General features: G+C 48.2%; 1 protein-coding gene and 1 long non-coding RNA gene across 4 annotated transcripts in view; both read left to right on the top strand.

Moving 5' to 3' along the window:
• LOC144135083 (uncharacterized) overlaps positions 1-1,380 on the top strand; it is a 29,131-nt gene extending 27,751 nt beyond the window's left edge. For 2 of the 3 annotated variants that reach the window (XM_077667839.1, XM_077667838.1), the window contains exon 3: positions 1,153-1,380. In XM_077667839.1, the coding sequence (XP_077523965.1) occupies positions 1,153-1,309 (157 nt within the window). In that variant the 3' untranslated portion in view covers positions 1,310-1,380. The remainder of the gene's footprint in view (positions 1-1,152) is intronic. The other variant, XM_077667840.1, reaches the window with a different exon arrangement.
• A 1,170-nt stretch (positions 1,381-2,550) lies between these two features.
• Positions 2,551-9,211, top strand: LOC144135081 (uncharacterized). Its single transcript, XR_013315368.1, has 3 exons — positions 2,551-2,658; positions 6,753-6,946; positions 8,960-9,211. It is a non-coding gene; the product is annotated as an uncharacterized LOC144135081 (long non-coding RNA).
• Positions 9,212-16,629: the final 7,418 nt, after the last annotated feature.

Below are 16,629 nucleotides of genomic sequence, written 5' to 3'. Positions count from 1 at the left end.
AACGCAGGGGAAAGAGAGCCGAAGCCCTATAGAGAAGCGCCTCCGAAATTCAAAATAGTGGTCTTCGTTGATGCAGCCGATGGAGGCAACGGCAGGATAGCTGTTGCTGCAGTCAACGCAGAAGCTACATTAATTTCCAGTGGCATTGTCCGCACGGACAACAGAGAGACTGCAGAAGAAACTGCCGTATCGTTAGCCATAGCAAGCGCAACTGCCAGGACTGTAGTTAGCGACTCAATGTCGGCAGTTATGAGATTCGCCATAGGGAGAATCTCTCCTGAAGCGAGACGAAGCCTGCAGACAATGAGAGAAAGCAGACATATTCAGGTTCTCTGGACCCGCGCACATGCCTCGCTAGCAGAAAACGAAGCGGGCCAGCGCCTACGAGATCCTAGCTGCCGTCTAAAACAGAGGTGCTAGTCCCGCACTGTGGAAATAAAGTCACTGGTGATGATGATGCGGATGATCTTGGAAGGCAGAAATTGGAAGTAAACCTAAGTTCACAACGCTAAGTTCACAATGCTGTCTTTGACGTAACTGATTGTCGCCCTCCTTCGTGCGTCCGCTACTCCTCCTTCGCTACTCCTTCACTGCACTGGGTTCCTCAGCCCCAGTGAGTTTTTAGAGCGAAAGCTCTATGACTACGTCTCCCAAGGTCAACTTTGATGCACGTTTGACCTTGAGGCCCCGGAGCGCAGGGGAACCACGTGACTCGTCAATTAGAGGCGCACCTGCGCGGGCTAGCCGTCTCTGTCGCTGTGGTAACACATGATTAAGAGATGGCATGCCGGGTGAGGCGCAGTTGCGCGCGCTAGCCGGATTCACCGTTGTGAAAGCACGTGACTAGGAGAGGGTGCAAAAGTTGCTACGTCGGCGGTTTCTCCTTCAGTTTCGTCTTTGTTTCGCCATGCATGGATAAGGCGCGCCCCGTACAGACTGTGTCAACTCTTCGGCGTTGCGGTCAAGCCGCGTCAGATCATCTGTTTGATATAGCTCGCCGAGAGGGTGTACTGCAGAGGGCACGAGCTAAACGAGCCGCTGAAGCTGAGAAGTAACGAGACGCTAGACTTGCGAAGCAACGGAACAGAGCTTTCGCTCCGTATAACTAGGTTTTGAAGAGTTACACTTCAACAAATTTTTATCTACTTGCAGCCTCGAGAAAGCGTGGGCCATGGCTGTCAACCGCACCACGAATACTGACACGACGACCGACGACTTGGACATGATTTCGTGGATAACCGACTCTGACATGGCGGAGGAGGTCACATCATACTCTGCGGACGACGATTTCGCTGCAAGACGGCGATAGCGCGCGCGTTTAGATTGTGGTGACATCTCTGAGTCAAGACACAATCTCACGTTCCTCAAGTGCTTATCCCAACAGACCCAAGCGCTTGTACAGCAGTGTTCGTTATAAACGCAAGAACGGTTTGCCTCATTGCACAAAGGGTATTGTTCTCGCTTCAGCTAGATGACGGTCAAAGCCGTTCTGGTTAACCTACAAAGTTGCCTCATCGCTTTGTGAAACAATGCGGATGACTCAGTCTGTCTTCTTGTTCAAAACAGGTGCTGCACTGTCAGTGATGAACGGCACTGTTTCTCATGCAACTGTTGCTAATGGCCCTAGGTACTAAAAACGCTTTCGTTTTGACTTGGCGCCTTCGACAACAAACAACCTGCACTTGAGAATGCAAAACAGTCAAACCTCGCTACAAGAAAATGACTCATAACAAAATTATTAATATAGCGCTGGAACCCCTTGAGCGCTCCGATAGAACAGTGTTTTATATCGTTTTACAGCGACAGCTATTCCACCACGTTCCCCGGGGGTGGTGATGTCGGCGTTGTGGCTGCAGTAGCAGTTGCAGTGGCAGTAGTAGTAGTAGTAGCAGTAGAAGAAGTGATAGTAGTATCAGTAGTATTAGGAGTAGTGGTAGTGGTGGTAGCTGTGGTAGATCTAATAATAATAGTAGTCGTATTAGTAGTGGTAGTGTAAGTAGTGGTGTCGCAGCATTGTAGTAGTAGCAGCGGTATCAGTAGAACTATTAGTAGTAGTAGTAGTGATTGGAGTTGTAGTAGTAGTCATGGGACAGGAGGAGCAGTTCTAGTAGCAGTAGTATTTGTAGTACTAGTATAAGTACTAGTGGTAGTAGTCGGGTAGTGGTATTAGCGGTGGTAATGGAACAAGTAGTGTAGCAGCGGTAGTGTTTGTAGAAAAATAGTAGTGCTAGTGTTAGTGGAAGTGGAAGTGAACCTCAGCGTTTCCTGTCGACCTCTTACGAGTAACAAGAGAACTGAGAATTGATCGTGCTTATCGCGGTTCTTTCTTGAAAGCATGTTTTTTTTTATTTCTTGCTTTCTCTTTATCCATGCTTTTTACCGGGCTTTCTGATGGGGTGTTGTCAGCGCATGTCATTCTGTTTCTGGCGGTTCCTTTCCTGCAATGACCCTGCACTGTCCTTAAATAAATAAATAATCTAATTCATTGTAGCTGTATTGCATGCCCGGAACCCCCACGTGGTCTTTCACACAGGGAGGATAACGAAGAAAAAGAAGACTCTTCTACGTCGTCGCCAGCTTTTTGAGCAAGAACTCGCAGGTCACCACAAACCTACGGACACTGTAACAAGCGCGGAAGCAATCGCCGAGCTACAGGGCGTAAGTACTTGAGCGCTGCGAAGACGTGTTGATTGAATTTTGCTGTGTAAACCTTTGGCAAAGTCATGTCATAGGCACGCGCATGAAAATATCTGTCAGGATCATGTACAAATATTGAGGATCATAATGTTTATTTTCACACTGCATCCAGTAGTACTACTCTTCAAAGCACGTAGCCAGCTAGCGTCGTTGTGCGGGTAGCGCACTGTTTGGCACTGAAGTTTAGCATGAAGCTGTTCTTATCTGAGAAAAGCTTAAAATGGGTAAGAATCAGCAGAAGCAGCCCATATGCAACGCTAAGCGACTTATTTTAGCCACAAGAATGAAAGCGGTTTCGCTAATCGAATACAATGACCGCTCAATTCAGCAACAGCACTCAGGGAGAAGATACGCGAAAAAAAAAGTATTCTATGGTGGGTGTTTCCTCTTGACCATCACTAGGGGAAAGCTGGCAGGCTAATGTACAAGCCCAAAGTACAACTATACCTTCTTTTCGGATACATGCTGGATATTTCTTTCCTGGCTACTTGTTTACTGGTCATGTCTTCTGCGAGCGATGTTCTCCTATGTCTTCAAGTGAATGCCATTACCAAGACAGACTACGGGTCTTCTGTTGAATTTAGCTGCACGGGATCCACAAACGGTCTTTGATTACAAGCGACACTTGTCAGCTTGAGACAGCCCTGTACTGATGTAGCAGGAAGCGCAGTATGCCACAGGAATACTCCAAACACTTCGCACTGAATGTCCATAAAGCTTGCAACTCCATCTGCCAAGGCTAGCGGTGTTATTTTGTCGAGGTCTGGTTCGTGCTACGAGAGACTACATATTCGAGACGGTCGCCTGAACACATGATCACAAACCATACCAGATATAGCCAGCGACTGCAGCTCTGCAAGCGGCAGCCACCAGACCCAGCATCCCCATGTATACGTATATATATATATATATATATATATATATATATATATATATATATATATATATATATATATATATATATATATATATATATATATATATATACACACGAGTGTCTGGCCTTGAGCATACCAGCTGCCAAGCCTAGTTGTGCTGTTGAATGGCCGCGAATGGCTATGGGTCTTGCAAGTCTTTTTGTGTTTTGCAAGATATGGTACGAATGAACGCGGCGTACTTTCGTATGATACCGGTGCTCCTTCGCGCTCGGTTGTTATCTTCTCAGACAACTCATCAGTCTTCTTTTTCTGCTTCATTTTTTTGGCCAATATAACCTCCTTCAGAGGCATGCGCATTAGTTAGCTTATAATTTCTACGGTACTAGCAATCCAGAGGCAAGCAATAATTGCGAGTTGCAAGGCTAGTGGCTGTGCGTGGAATAGTTGGTATATGGATTATCTGAACTGTCCTAAAATTTCGATATCATATATGCTCGTCGCGATTGTCACGTAGCGATGACGATTGTGTGTGGCAGGCGTTCGTTGGGCTGACTTCGGCGCGTAGTTGAGAGAAAAGAATTTGACGTGCAGATTCCACAGACTTATAGACGGCCGTCGCCAAGGCTTTCGTCCGTGCTCTTACTTAAAGATGCGCCAAAGCTTGGCGCACCTTGACGCATTCACAAGATGACGCTTGTGGAGGCCACAGGCTTCACTCGAGGAGGTTTCACACACAAAGAAAAGCTTATTTCTACGTACAGGTAACGCCCGCGCTTCCGACAAGTGGCACTGCTACTGTTATCATATTTAAAAAAAATCCCATTGTCAAACTCACCCGACTAAACGAATGATTCCGGGCAGCAGATGTACGCGGGTGTTTTTTAGTTACGACATACCACAGCATCATTTACCGCGCAGACAGTCCTTCATACAGCTGTTCGTGTAAAGCGCGATACAGCGAAGTCTCGCAGTGTTATCGCGTCACGCACGGCGTATATGTGAATACAGAAACCTAACCATCAAGTCACTTCCTCAACTTCGAAATATCTGCTCCTGCGCTCCTCTCGATGCAGCGGTGAAGGCCATGTCTTTCAGCAAGCTTCCTTTTCCTGTCAAGAAGCGCGACCCGAAGCTCATGCGATATGATCTGCCCCGGTTCGTCCTCGATGAGCACGGGTGCCTGGTCATGGAGACGCTTCGCACGGAGGACCTGCCTACGGCAAGTGGCCCCGAAAAGGCCACTGTTCAGCCATCACGGTTCTGGCGCTTGCATCTGTGATGCCTCGCGCTCATGGCTCCAAGCAGAGGGATTCAACGTTGAGATTAATAGAACGATTGCATTTTAATATAACCCTTATCCAACGAAGCAGAACGCGACGCCGTGCTTTAGGCTTACTCTTAATCATCACTCCACGCTAAGTGTTGACGGACTCCTGGCATCTCTTGAGACAATAACCTAAAAAAGAAGCAATAGCATCAAAAAAGTGACTCACACAAAACAAAGCAGAAGAGCTAGATGTCCTATAGTTCCTGAAAGTTGAAAGGCGCATTTACAACACAAACACTGAAGGATGAAGGGCATGGGACAAGTGCTAATATCTTTTCATTTAGCGGATAAGCCCGTATGAAAGTAAGTCCTTCTCCCGTGCACTTGTTCTGCCTTGTAGTGTTTGTCTTGTAAATGCACTTTACAAAATCCTGTGATTGGCTTGGAATGCTTGTGCGCTAGCATGTCACATCTGGTCATTCCTATGCAAGCGACAGCTTGTTCATGAAGCAACAAGCAATAACCTGCTGCTGTGCACAGATGGTAACCTCAGTGCCTGAAGTCAAAGCGGGCATTGAATTATGCCTGTTGGTTCGTCGGTCAGACCGAGAGCAAAAAGGAAAGCAAGTGAGTCGCGAATAGCTCCCCTGCCAGCACCTCGATGAAAAACTATTTGGCTTTATTTTTAGCGTTGCCGGCAAAGGTAGAAACTCCTTCCGCAATTAGACGTGTTATTGCAGACACGTTCGGGTTGAGACAATGGTCCGTATTCCGAGTTTGTGCCATAATAAAAAGTGTCATAATCTGCCGCAGCAGCCACACCTAATTGTTCGAAACACGGAAGCGGATGTTGGTTCGGTTGCGACTGTGAGCGGCGGCAGGATGTAACTCCGTTGCGGTTGTAGCAGCGCGTGGTCGGCTATGTGTTTGACGTCACTGGTCCGGTTTCTTCGACTCTTTTTCTTTGCATCCGAACCAGCACATCTGCTTTCGGCGTTTCTACTAATCAGGTGTGGCCGCTGCGGCAGATTATGATGCTTTTTATTATGACACAAACTTGGAATACGGACCAATATGCATGAAAGCACTTTACTAGAATGCAGTCTCACTTCAACTCTGAGTATGAGTGAAAGCACACGTTATTTACAAATCTCATAGGACGCTTGTTCCTATGAATGGCGAACGAAGCGGCAGCGCTGATGTCGCCATCTTGAACGAGTTGCTGTGGTCTTCGTGAGGTCGTCTGCAAATATAACTGACTTGGCTAACCGTGGCATTCAGCAAAAAGCAAGCACGCTTGCTAAGCGTCTGAGGCTCGTCCATGCCGGCTATTCTACACGCTCGCGGCAGTCGTTCTATATATACCCAGCCGACCACGTGGCTATGAAGTGTATCACACTGCCTTACGACACCCCCATCGGATGTCATCACGTGGCTTCACATCCCCACATCGGATGTTCTTAAGGTCAAAGGTCAACCCGAAGGTCACCCAATGTCAAAGGTCAACTAAAGGTGATGGTTAAGTACAGGAGTAAAGTGTTCGACACCATATCTTTGCCACATATGGTCATACACCGCTGACGTGATTGGGCTGAAGGTCGTTTAAGGTCCTTCTCCAGGCTACGCGACGACTGCTTTACCTAGCGCAGTGAAGCTTTTCGCTTCAAAAATGCTACCACTCAAATACGCTAGGACGCCGTGGGGATCCGCCCGTTCGACGCTGTGCTTTTGCAAGAGGACGCTGCTGGCGACGCCTGTTGGAATCATGAGGAGCTCCCCGGCCGTTACACTGCCTATTCTAGTTCGCTAATTCCATTATGGCCCTAATATCCCAAGACGGCTGCTGCTAAAACGCCGGCGCAAGCAATTCGCAAGACTTGTCAAGCATCCGTTCCGCGCTCACTTCGCAGGCTGCTCCCAGCGACGCGGAGTACGAGCGGAAACGATTCGGGCTTGTCATGTTGGGCGTCGTCCTTCTGACGGGCGCCGTCACTCTCCTCCTGGTCGTCACCATCGTAGTGCATCCCTCGGGCTGGCTCGGTCTTCGCGCCACCGAAGATGACGACGTCACTGCCTCCTTAAATTTCTATCTCAACGATTCCCTGTGAGCACCTGCTTTAGTTTGAAAAACACTACAGAATTTGTATGTCGCTTTCGCCACTGGTGACAATGTTACAATATATCGGCACCTTGTACTTGTCTAACAAAAAGCGTTCTTCCAAGAATATTGATCTCTGTACTATTCTTCAGTGAAATCTATCATCACAAAATAACTTACTCCTTTGCGATGGGAACAGCCACACAATGCCAGAGAAAATGGTGTACCTATGAAGACATTGCAGTACACTTTATCGCATTAAAGGATCCGTTCAGACGTCATCTTTTCTTCTATCGCCAGTTGTTTAAGCTGGAGGTAGCTTAGTAGCTTTGCGAGCTTTTCCTTGATAGCTTCCAATACAGTTTTAGCATCGCAGAGGCGTACTAATGTAGATGTATAACAGTTTACCGGATGCCGGCTGCGCACGCTCAGGGGCAAGCGTGCGGCCAGGTGACCCACTCGGGTGCTACTACGCACATGCAACTGGCATTCGTTAAACCTGTACATGTCTGTAGTCGTATACAACTCAGAAACTAGACCACAAACGACCCTCAAAAGAAGGCCTCCAGCCAATTAATGCCCTCTCATACTAACTTGTCAAGAGATTAACCTAGAGTGCAGTGGATCAACCAATTATTAACGGCGACGTCATAAAAAATGGTCGCCGCCACCTAGCTGGAGGACCTCCTTTAAGGGGCGTTTGCCGCTCCATTGTCTAGTTGTATCCGACTATAGTTAGTACATATACGCTACTCTAAGACTACCCAGTATCCCTAAATTATTGCGCTTTCCTCTCCTGTTTCCCCGCCACAACTACCGGTCTTGAGAAAAGAGAGGATGACCCTGGCCGCAACTTTAGCAGACCATCAAATTTTTGCCAGACGTGCCAAACACACATTGAAGCTAAGCAAAGACTACAAACTGCTGTACAAAGATCCTGGACTTGAGGTCGCTCGTAAACTCCTAAGACGATGGTGATGTCCTCAGGCTTAATGGCACATACCCACGACGGGGGATTGGACAGGATGCATTGCCGATACAAACGCACTCATGGGCATGAAGTGCAGTAACTGGATAATTTTGTGACCTAGACTCGAATTTGGATTAAAAATGTACATAAAAGCGGAACTGAAAAAGCAGTGAATTATTGTTCAAGCATAGGAATCTACCTGAAGAAAATATATATATTCGTGAATAAAATCGCACACTGGTTTGAAGGCTTATCCCTTGGAGCTTGCGACGAAGCAGACGAGAATCAGAACGATAGAGGTAGGCCCCAGTTAAGCGAGAGGGATCTCCAAATAAGTTCTACAGAGAGAAAAGAACCTCCGGCAAAAGAGGAAAAAGTGATTCATGGACTAAATTTCGCCAATTATTATTATTATTATTATTATTATTATTATTATTATTATTATTATTATTATTATTATTATTATTATTATTATTATTATTATTATTATTATTATTATTTCGCCACAAGACTCACAGAGGTTGGTCAGAGGTAACCCTGACCGACATAAGTAGAGTTCTAGTCGCAGTATTCTGCGGCACAGAACAGTCATGGGCACCTCAAGTTGCCTTGAACTGCACGTCCGCACACTCCAAGGAAACGCTAAGTGTTGAAAATCCGCTGCAGCAAGAAAAGGCTCATGGCTCAAGTAATGGAGACACTGGAATCGTTGGAAGCGTGCCACAGTCAAGTAGACTGTATTAGGGACGAACGGGACTATAGGTCCACCAAAGGCTGACTTTGCTAAAAAAATCAGCACTCTCATTAGAAGGAATGCCGCAGTGCCCAAGGACCCAGTGAAAGCGCACTTATGTGATATGTGGTGAAAAAAAAATTGAAGGGGTATAGGGATATCCCTCGATTTTTAGAGCGCTAGCAAGACGGAAAGGCTGTGTGCAAGTATAATAACCTAAGAGATACTGGCTAGAATTACTGCCTTCTCTTTTTATTCCTCCTCTTCTTTTTGTACTTCCTGGTTGAGCATTCGTATGGTTCTTTCCTACTTGCAGTCAAACTCGCCGTCCACCCGCCATCTCGCAAACCAGGTCTGGTGCACCCAAGACTGCGACGCCTGCAGCCAGCCAACTGACGACCAAAAAAGAAGAGAACCACGATCATACGTCTGCCGACGAAAGCACTGGCGTCATTCGCCCGTGACGCGCTCCGAAACGACGAAGTGCACTGTGGCTCTGCCGCGCGTGTCTCATAGCACTGCTTGACTCGGACCACTGGTCGCACGTACGGGTCGGATACCAGAACTATTCGTCCACCTGTATCTTACACTATGTGATTTGAAAATCACTAATAGATGCATCGTCTCATGTCACTTGCTGGAGTTACAATAATACAGCGCCCAGGCGATAAAGTACACGTCCCTACCTGTATGGTTTCCACACAACCCACTGCGCATGGCGCGGCTTATGATTATTATCAGCCTGACTACGCCCACTGCAGGCAAAATGCCTCTCTTATAGTTTATATCTCTTCAATTATCCCTGTCCTGTGCCAGCTGCGGCCACCTTATCCTCGCAAACTTTAATCTCTTCCGCCCACCTAACCTTCTGCCGCCCCCTGCTGCGCTTGCCTTCACTTGGAATTCATTCCATTAATATTAAAGACCAGCAGTTATCTTGGCCTTCGCCTTACATGCCCTGCCCAAACCCATTTCTTCCACTTGATTTAGACTAGGATGTCATTAACACGCGTTTGTTCCCTCACCAACTCTCCTTTTTTTCCCGTCTCATAACGTTTCACCTGGCATTTTTCTTTTCCGTAACTCGCTGCGTTGTCGTTACCTTATGTTGAACACTTTTCGTTTGGCAGTGATGAGCGGTAAGATTCGATGCACCTGAGACATTCCGCCATTGCAACAAGTTTAGGGCCTTTCACTGTGGTTGTTGCGCGGTAGCTCTCAGGGGCGCTAAACATTAAGGCGCCAAAAGCCATTAGAAGCCTATCACCTTAGGCGGATATAAAATACATGAAAATTTGCTCGCACTGCTCAGAAAACCTCCAGGTAACTACGCTTCAACGAGAACATCGCAGGTTGCCTCAGAGCCCAGCGTGTGAAACTATTTGTAGCCGGAGGACCACGGTTCAATCTCAGCCACGGCGGCCACATTTCGATGGAGGCGAGACGCAAGAGGCTCCCATGTGCTGTGCAATGTTAGCGCACATTAAAGGTACTCTAAATTGCTCCGGAGTCCTCGGCTACGGCGTCCCTCGCAGCCCACGTGTCACTATGGGCCTATAAGCCACACAATTTGCCATTCATAATATGCGCCTCTCATGTTATCCGCAGAAGTTACCAAGGTGTGTTGGGACATTTCATTCTGCCCCACGATTATCGGTATGAGAATTTTCTTCAGCTTTCAGTGACCTAATTTGTTTATTTATGAGGACAGGCCTTGGTCAGGTGTTTTGTAACGCCGTCTGCCTGCATCTCCTTGGCTTCTTCACTGTAAACCAAAAATTCAATACAGAATTTACGTGCTGTGAATGAAGTTATGGGCCATTCTTACATAAGTGAAGCAGCGCGAAAAAACCCCGAAGGCTAAACAAATGAAGGACAGGAAAATTCTGCATGATAACACTGATGGCTTCTAGACCCCGTCGGATTCGAAGCATGCGCAATACAGCGTCGGTTTGATAATCGGACAACGACGGTGCTATAACCGGCTTGATATGTAATGAGCGGTCTTCCAGTGAAAGTAGTATTGGGGAAACTTTGTGGCAAATTGAGCACTCGGCTGTCACTTCACTGCCGAATCCGGCAAGAAGTTTCAGAGTTCTCCACTTTTTCGCTAAGGTTCGGCGATGGATGGCTGCATAGATTAGACTTAACTAGGATCGGTATCAGTAGTACAGAACAAAATTCCGGACATTACTTACGAATCACATTACAACATTTGCTTGCATTTCTATTGGACTTGTAAATCTACCCTAGTTTTCCTCCTGTTCTGGCTGAAGAGCAGAGACAGTGTGAGCAGAAATCATTTCATGGGCAGAGAAACGAGCCCCTCGTTGAGGGTAGCTGTTCTTGAAGTCTCTGTCGTCAGACATGCTTGGGGCGAGAAGTCGGAAGGATCAGTTCAGTTAGTTCGAAAGCTACTTGGGGGGGAAGGGGGGGGGGGGCGGAGCAGGGGTACACCTGAAGCATACAGAGTGAAGGAGAAGCGAAATTGTTGAGTACAATCCCAGCCATATATTCCCTCTTCGGGTGGAGCAGTAGGGAAGGTGTCTACGGAGAAAAGAACGTTCTTCCTTCCTGGAGTTCTTGTCTTCACTACACTTGGTAGATGAACAATGGCTCTTTGTCGAGCTGGCGCTCGATTTCACTGAACCTTAATGCTCGCCTTAAATGGCATTTTCCTCCTCCTCCTCATTTTACTAACAGTCACCAGCTGGATCACAGCGCACGCTGCACTACGAGAAGTAAGTATCGCACTAGTTGCGACGTTGTTCGTATTCTCTGCAACCTCAACCTGAGATTGCATTTAGAACTCCTGCCGAGACTTGACACTAAAGCTCTTCAGGCTTACCTTTAAGCGTTAGTTCGGTCACATGCTCCGGATGATGCCCTCGGGTGCATATAAACAATGAATTTTATTAGCTGAGTGAGAAGGGCGGAGCTCCTCAAAATGCAGCAGGTCAACTCTGCCTGGTGGCCAAGAGCTTACGCGCCTCGGCGACACAGTCAGCCCCTTGGATGAGCCGAGCCGGCAGGCCTGGCTCCGAGCTGCACAGCGCGGCCTCCCACTGCTCCTCCATAGTGACTAAGCAGAAGAGGGGAGACTGGGCAGGCCCACACGACGTGGGATAAGGTAGCGTGCCGACTGAAGATTCTGCATTTGAAATGCAAAGGCGCCCGTGTGTTGTGCGATGTTAATGTACGTGAAAAATCCCCAGATAGTCTTAATTTTTTCGCAGACCTCCACTACGGCATCTCTTTCCTCCTTTCTTCTTTCACTCCCTGTTTTGCCCCTTCTCTTACGGCGCGTGGGGCCCCGCCGCGGTGGCTCAGTGGTTAGGGCGCTCGACTACTGATCCGGAGTTCCCGGGTTCTAACCCGACCGCGGCGGCTGCGTTTTTATGGAGGAAAAACGCTAAGCCGCCCGTGTGCTGTCCGATGTCAGTGCACGTTAAAGATCCCCAGGTGGTCGAAATTATTCCGGAGCCCTCCACTACGGCACCTCTCTTCCTTTCTTCTTTCACTCCCTCCTTTACCCTTCCCTTACGGCGCGGTTCAGGTGTCCAACGATATATGAGACAGATACTGCGCCATTTCCTTTCCCCAAAAAACCAATTATTATTATTAATATTACGGTGCATGGCTCATGGGTTAGGGCGCTCGACTACTGATCCAGAGTTCCCGGGTTCGAACCCGACCGCGGCGGCGGCGTTTTTACGGAGGAAAAACGCTAAGGCGCCCGTGTGCTGTGCGATGTCAGTGCACGTCAAAGATCCCCAGGTGGTCGAAATTACTCCGGAGCCCTCCACTACAGCACCTCTCCTTCCTTTCTTCTTTCACTCCCTCCTTTATCCCTTCCCATACGGCGCGGTTCAGGTGTCCAACGATATATGAAACAGATACTGCGCCATTTCCTTTCCCCCAAAACCAATTATATGTTAGTGCGCTGTTCGGGTGTCCACTGTGATACGCGAGACAGTTACTACGTCATTTTATTTGCTTAAAAGTTTCTAAATAGGGCGTCGCGTAACTAATTCTACTAATTACGAAAGCCTGTATTAGCCTCAGCAAGTTCCTCTCTTTCGATCCCCTAACTTTAACCGCGATTCTTCTTATAAGGCCTAGAATTTGCATCATGTATTGCTCCAACTTGGTAAGGGCCTCTGCGTTGTATCCATGCGATTGGATTCTTAAACGCAAGAGCCTTATTTTATCCACCTTTGGCACCTGCATGTCCGCCATCGTAACTTTAATATTCTCACGTTCTTCACATCGGAGGTGTTTCGGGTTACACATCGAGTTCTGACTTTTGTGGAGAACACACGAGACCCCTTTCGGCTGCATTCTCGACAATGATGTCTGTTGCGGCCTGTAACCACTCTTCCGTGTGTGCATCGCTTCGTCGGCTGACCCAGAGATGGAAATGTATTAAAAAGCCACTAGTTTTCTCTATTTCCGGGTAGCTGTAGAGCCCCCGAACACTGGGGGAAAGAGGAGCGTCCGCAAAATTACGGGGAAATTGTTGACCATTACAAAGTGGGAGGCAGGCTGGTACCCTCACAAGACCCAGAATAAATAACAGAGAAGCTGTCGCGTGGAGATGCCTACAAACCAATACATTTATGAACCCGGTATGGGCTTACCGCGTGTACCCAGAGCTGAAGTCGCATGATCGATGCATACACAGAGGGACGAGGGGGACTATCGACCACATAATTTGGGAGTGCCCAAATTCTCCCGGGGCGGGCAAAAATATTCACAGTAGAGAAACCTGGGAGACCCTGCTAAGAAGCCCGGACCCTGAGCTCCAGCGTACCACAATCCATCTGGTGGAAGAGGCCGCTACCAGTCACGGACTGCCAGCCAGCCTCTAACCGTGGACGTGTAACTCGCCGTCTTCCAGGCCGACGTGCCGGGGGGCAAGGACAAACGTCTTTTCTGATGGGAATAAAAGTTTTTCAATCAATAAAAATTGCTCAAGAGTTATTTATAAATTTTCACTTTATGAATAGAGGGTTGTGTAGATATGAGACAGAACTGAGGGATTTCGGAAGGTGTGAGTTTGAAGCTGACGCCAGAAGATTTCGTGTGTGCGAAATAGGGACCTGTCGGCCAGTTTTTAAAGGCGTCGGTCAAAGAGGTAATTTAAGGTGGTGTCCTATAATAAGTGGTCAACCGGTTCCTCGCTGAACTTACTCCTTGATGGGCATATGGCTCAGCCCCATCTGGACAGTACTGCCTTGGCCGTGTGAGTGGGCAGTGTCGTTCGCTCGTAGAGAGGAGTGTAGACTGCGTGTACGGCGTAGTATAGTCGTACAGAAAACCTTGCGTTCGCCTGCTGTGGTGTGTTGGCCAGGTGCGCACAAGCCATCAGCACGACATGTAGGCCGCAGAATATGTAGCAGTAGTAGTAGAAAAGATTTATTCCTAAAAGGTAGGATAGAGAGGCGAAAATACAGATTTTGGGTGGAGTCCTTATTTCAGGACCCCAATGTCCACCGCAGTTGCTCTTGCTTGGGATATCAGCTTTCGCTGCGTCGCCAAGTAAGAGCTGAGCAGGGCAGACTCCCACTGTTCCTCGGAGTGATGTTTGTCTAGTTCTGGTGGCTTGGCACCGGAGCAGCCCCGTGTTACATGATATAATATGGAAGTGAAAGAAAAGGGCGCAGTAACCTTCTCTTTTAAGAGGAAGAAGAACCTTCTTAACTATCGGTGCACACTTTAAACGCCGCGTTCGAAGTTGTTTTTTTAGTAGTTGTCGAGGAAAGGAAATGGCGCAGTAAATGTCTCACTTCTCGGTGGACACCTCGACTACAGTGGCTGGAATTGTACCTCGACTGTGCCTTGAGGAAAGTAAAGAAAGTGAGAGTGAAAGCAGAGAGAAATGGGTGCCGCGGTGGAAGACTCCGGATAGGATCGGATTAGATTAGAAAACATTTCGTTGAAGAGCGTTGGTAACCGGAGCATCATGTCATGTGGCTGGCAGCCCATGGCCGTTGGCGACCTGGTGGGCCCACTCCATTACCCGGACTGGCATCCATAGGACTGATCTGGCCAGCACAGCCTCCCACCGCTCGAGTAAAGGAACTTGTAATAAATAAACTTAATAATAAAATAAACTTTTAATAAATAAACCTGTGATAATTTCGACTCGGGAAGGAATCGAGGAGGGAGTGAAAAAATTGGAGAGAAAGCGGCGTCATAATATCGGACTCACAATCTCCCTCCGGGGCAGGGAATAATTCGAATAAAACATTTGCATTTCCTCATTTTCCTCACGAACCGCCGGCGAAGCAAGCGGCATAGACGTTCTCTTCGAGATTCTGAGGGGCGCTAGTTGTCCTGGCTAGTTGTCCTGACTCATGCAGTGCCCAGTTACCGTAACAACCCTCGATATCGACATTTCCATGGCCCGAAAGGAGTCCTTGGCGCAGCGTTGCACATGTTTTGCAATGAATGCTTTCACAATTATCACTCTATATTCTAATGATGTTTCGCAAACAAAGCTCTTGTGGGTGTCAGGTTTGGAGCAGTAAGCAGAAACCTCACCGTTAGCCATCACGTTGCTGTCTAGCAGCGCGTGAGTCACAAGTTACATGACGAGTGTCATGAAAATATAGTAAGTAGAGAAGCCTGGAAGACCGTGTTGCGAAGCGTGGACCCTACCATCCAGCAACGCACGATCCATCTAGCGGAAGAGGCCGCAACAAACCGTGGACTGCCTGCCAGCCTGTAACCCGCGGGCGCACGACTCCCCGTCTTCCCAGGCCTGCGTGCTGAGGGGGGGGGGGGGGGGGGGCTCTTTTTACAGCGGAAGCCTTACTGGCCGCAGGTTTACCAGTTTCGCGTGATTCCTGGAGAGCCGTGCTGCGCATGCGCGAGGAGCAGTGACGCCACACGGCGCATTTCTTTCTCTCTCTCTCTCTCGCTCCCTAGTCAAAAGTGCGCATGTTCTACTAGTACCATTCAGCCACAAGTGTTCCGCCGCTACGCAGCGCCGCGCCTTTCCTCAAAATGCAACTTCTAATTTTCAGTCCGCGGCGGGTGCGTTTTATGGAGGCAAAACGCTAAGGCGTCCGTGTGTTGTGCGATGTCAGTGCACGTTAAAGATCCCCAGGCGGTCGAAATTATTCCGGAACCCTCCACTATGGCACCACTTTCTTCCTTCTTTCACTCCCTCCTTTATCCCTTCTCTTACGGCGCGGTTCAGGTGTCCAACGAAATTTTGAGACAGATACTGCGCCATTTCCTTTCCCCCAAAACCAATTATTATTATTATTAATTTTCAGTTTTCTCTTTCTTCTTTTCCTCTCTCCTTTATCCCTCCTTTACGGCGCGGTGCGGGTTTCCACCGAGACCATTAATTTAACCGCCACCTGGCAGGGTGGGCGCGTCGCCTATCCTGTGTGCGGAACGCACTCAACATTACAGACCAAGCCGCGTCTACTTGCCCGGTACACCACTTCAATATAGTCCTTAGTCTGCGGAGCGTCCCCTATACGCGCCTCAGGCCTGCGTGCCGATACCAGGGATTTGGGGGCTCCTTCTCGATGGATAATGAAGTTTTCATTCATTCGTTCATTCATTCTTTCACCACCGCTTTCGCTCTCTAACAAGGTTCAGCAGTAGTTGAACCACAGCTAATTTTTCTGTCGAGAATAAAAGCTGTTTCAATTAGCCAACGGGTGCCATGGCGGCCTTCCCGAAGGTGATGCCATCTGTGACCACGTGACCTTCTGGACCAATGTAAATAGACGGGTGGAAAGGGGATCGTAAACAAGGTGTTCGCCTCGACGGAAGATGACGGCGTAAAGTTCGCGATTTGTTTGTATTCTTCTGGACGACTGCCATACAACTTCGGCTTCTCGTCGTCGGCCTGCGTCGGAGCAACACTAGAGCCCGAGTTATTACGCACTCCTTCTCCTACCCCACTGGCTTATTCAGATGAGGAAATTTTAAAATTACCTTTATAATTAGCGCAGACGTGAA

The sequence above is a fragment of the Amblyomma americanum genome, chromosome 5 (assembly GCF_052857255.1).
Source record: "Amblyomma americanum isolate KBUSLIRL-KWMA chromosome 5, ASM5285725v1, whole genome shotgun sequence".
Taxonomy (NCBI): Eukaryota; Metazoa; Arthropoda; class Arachnida; order Ixodida; family Ixodidae; genus Amblyomma; species Amblyomma americanum.
The sequence above is the reverse complement of the archived record's forward strand: the minus strand, read 5'-3'. Positions and strand labels throughout refer to the sequence as shown.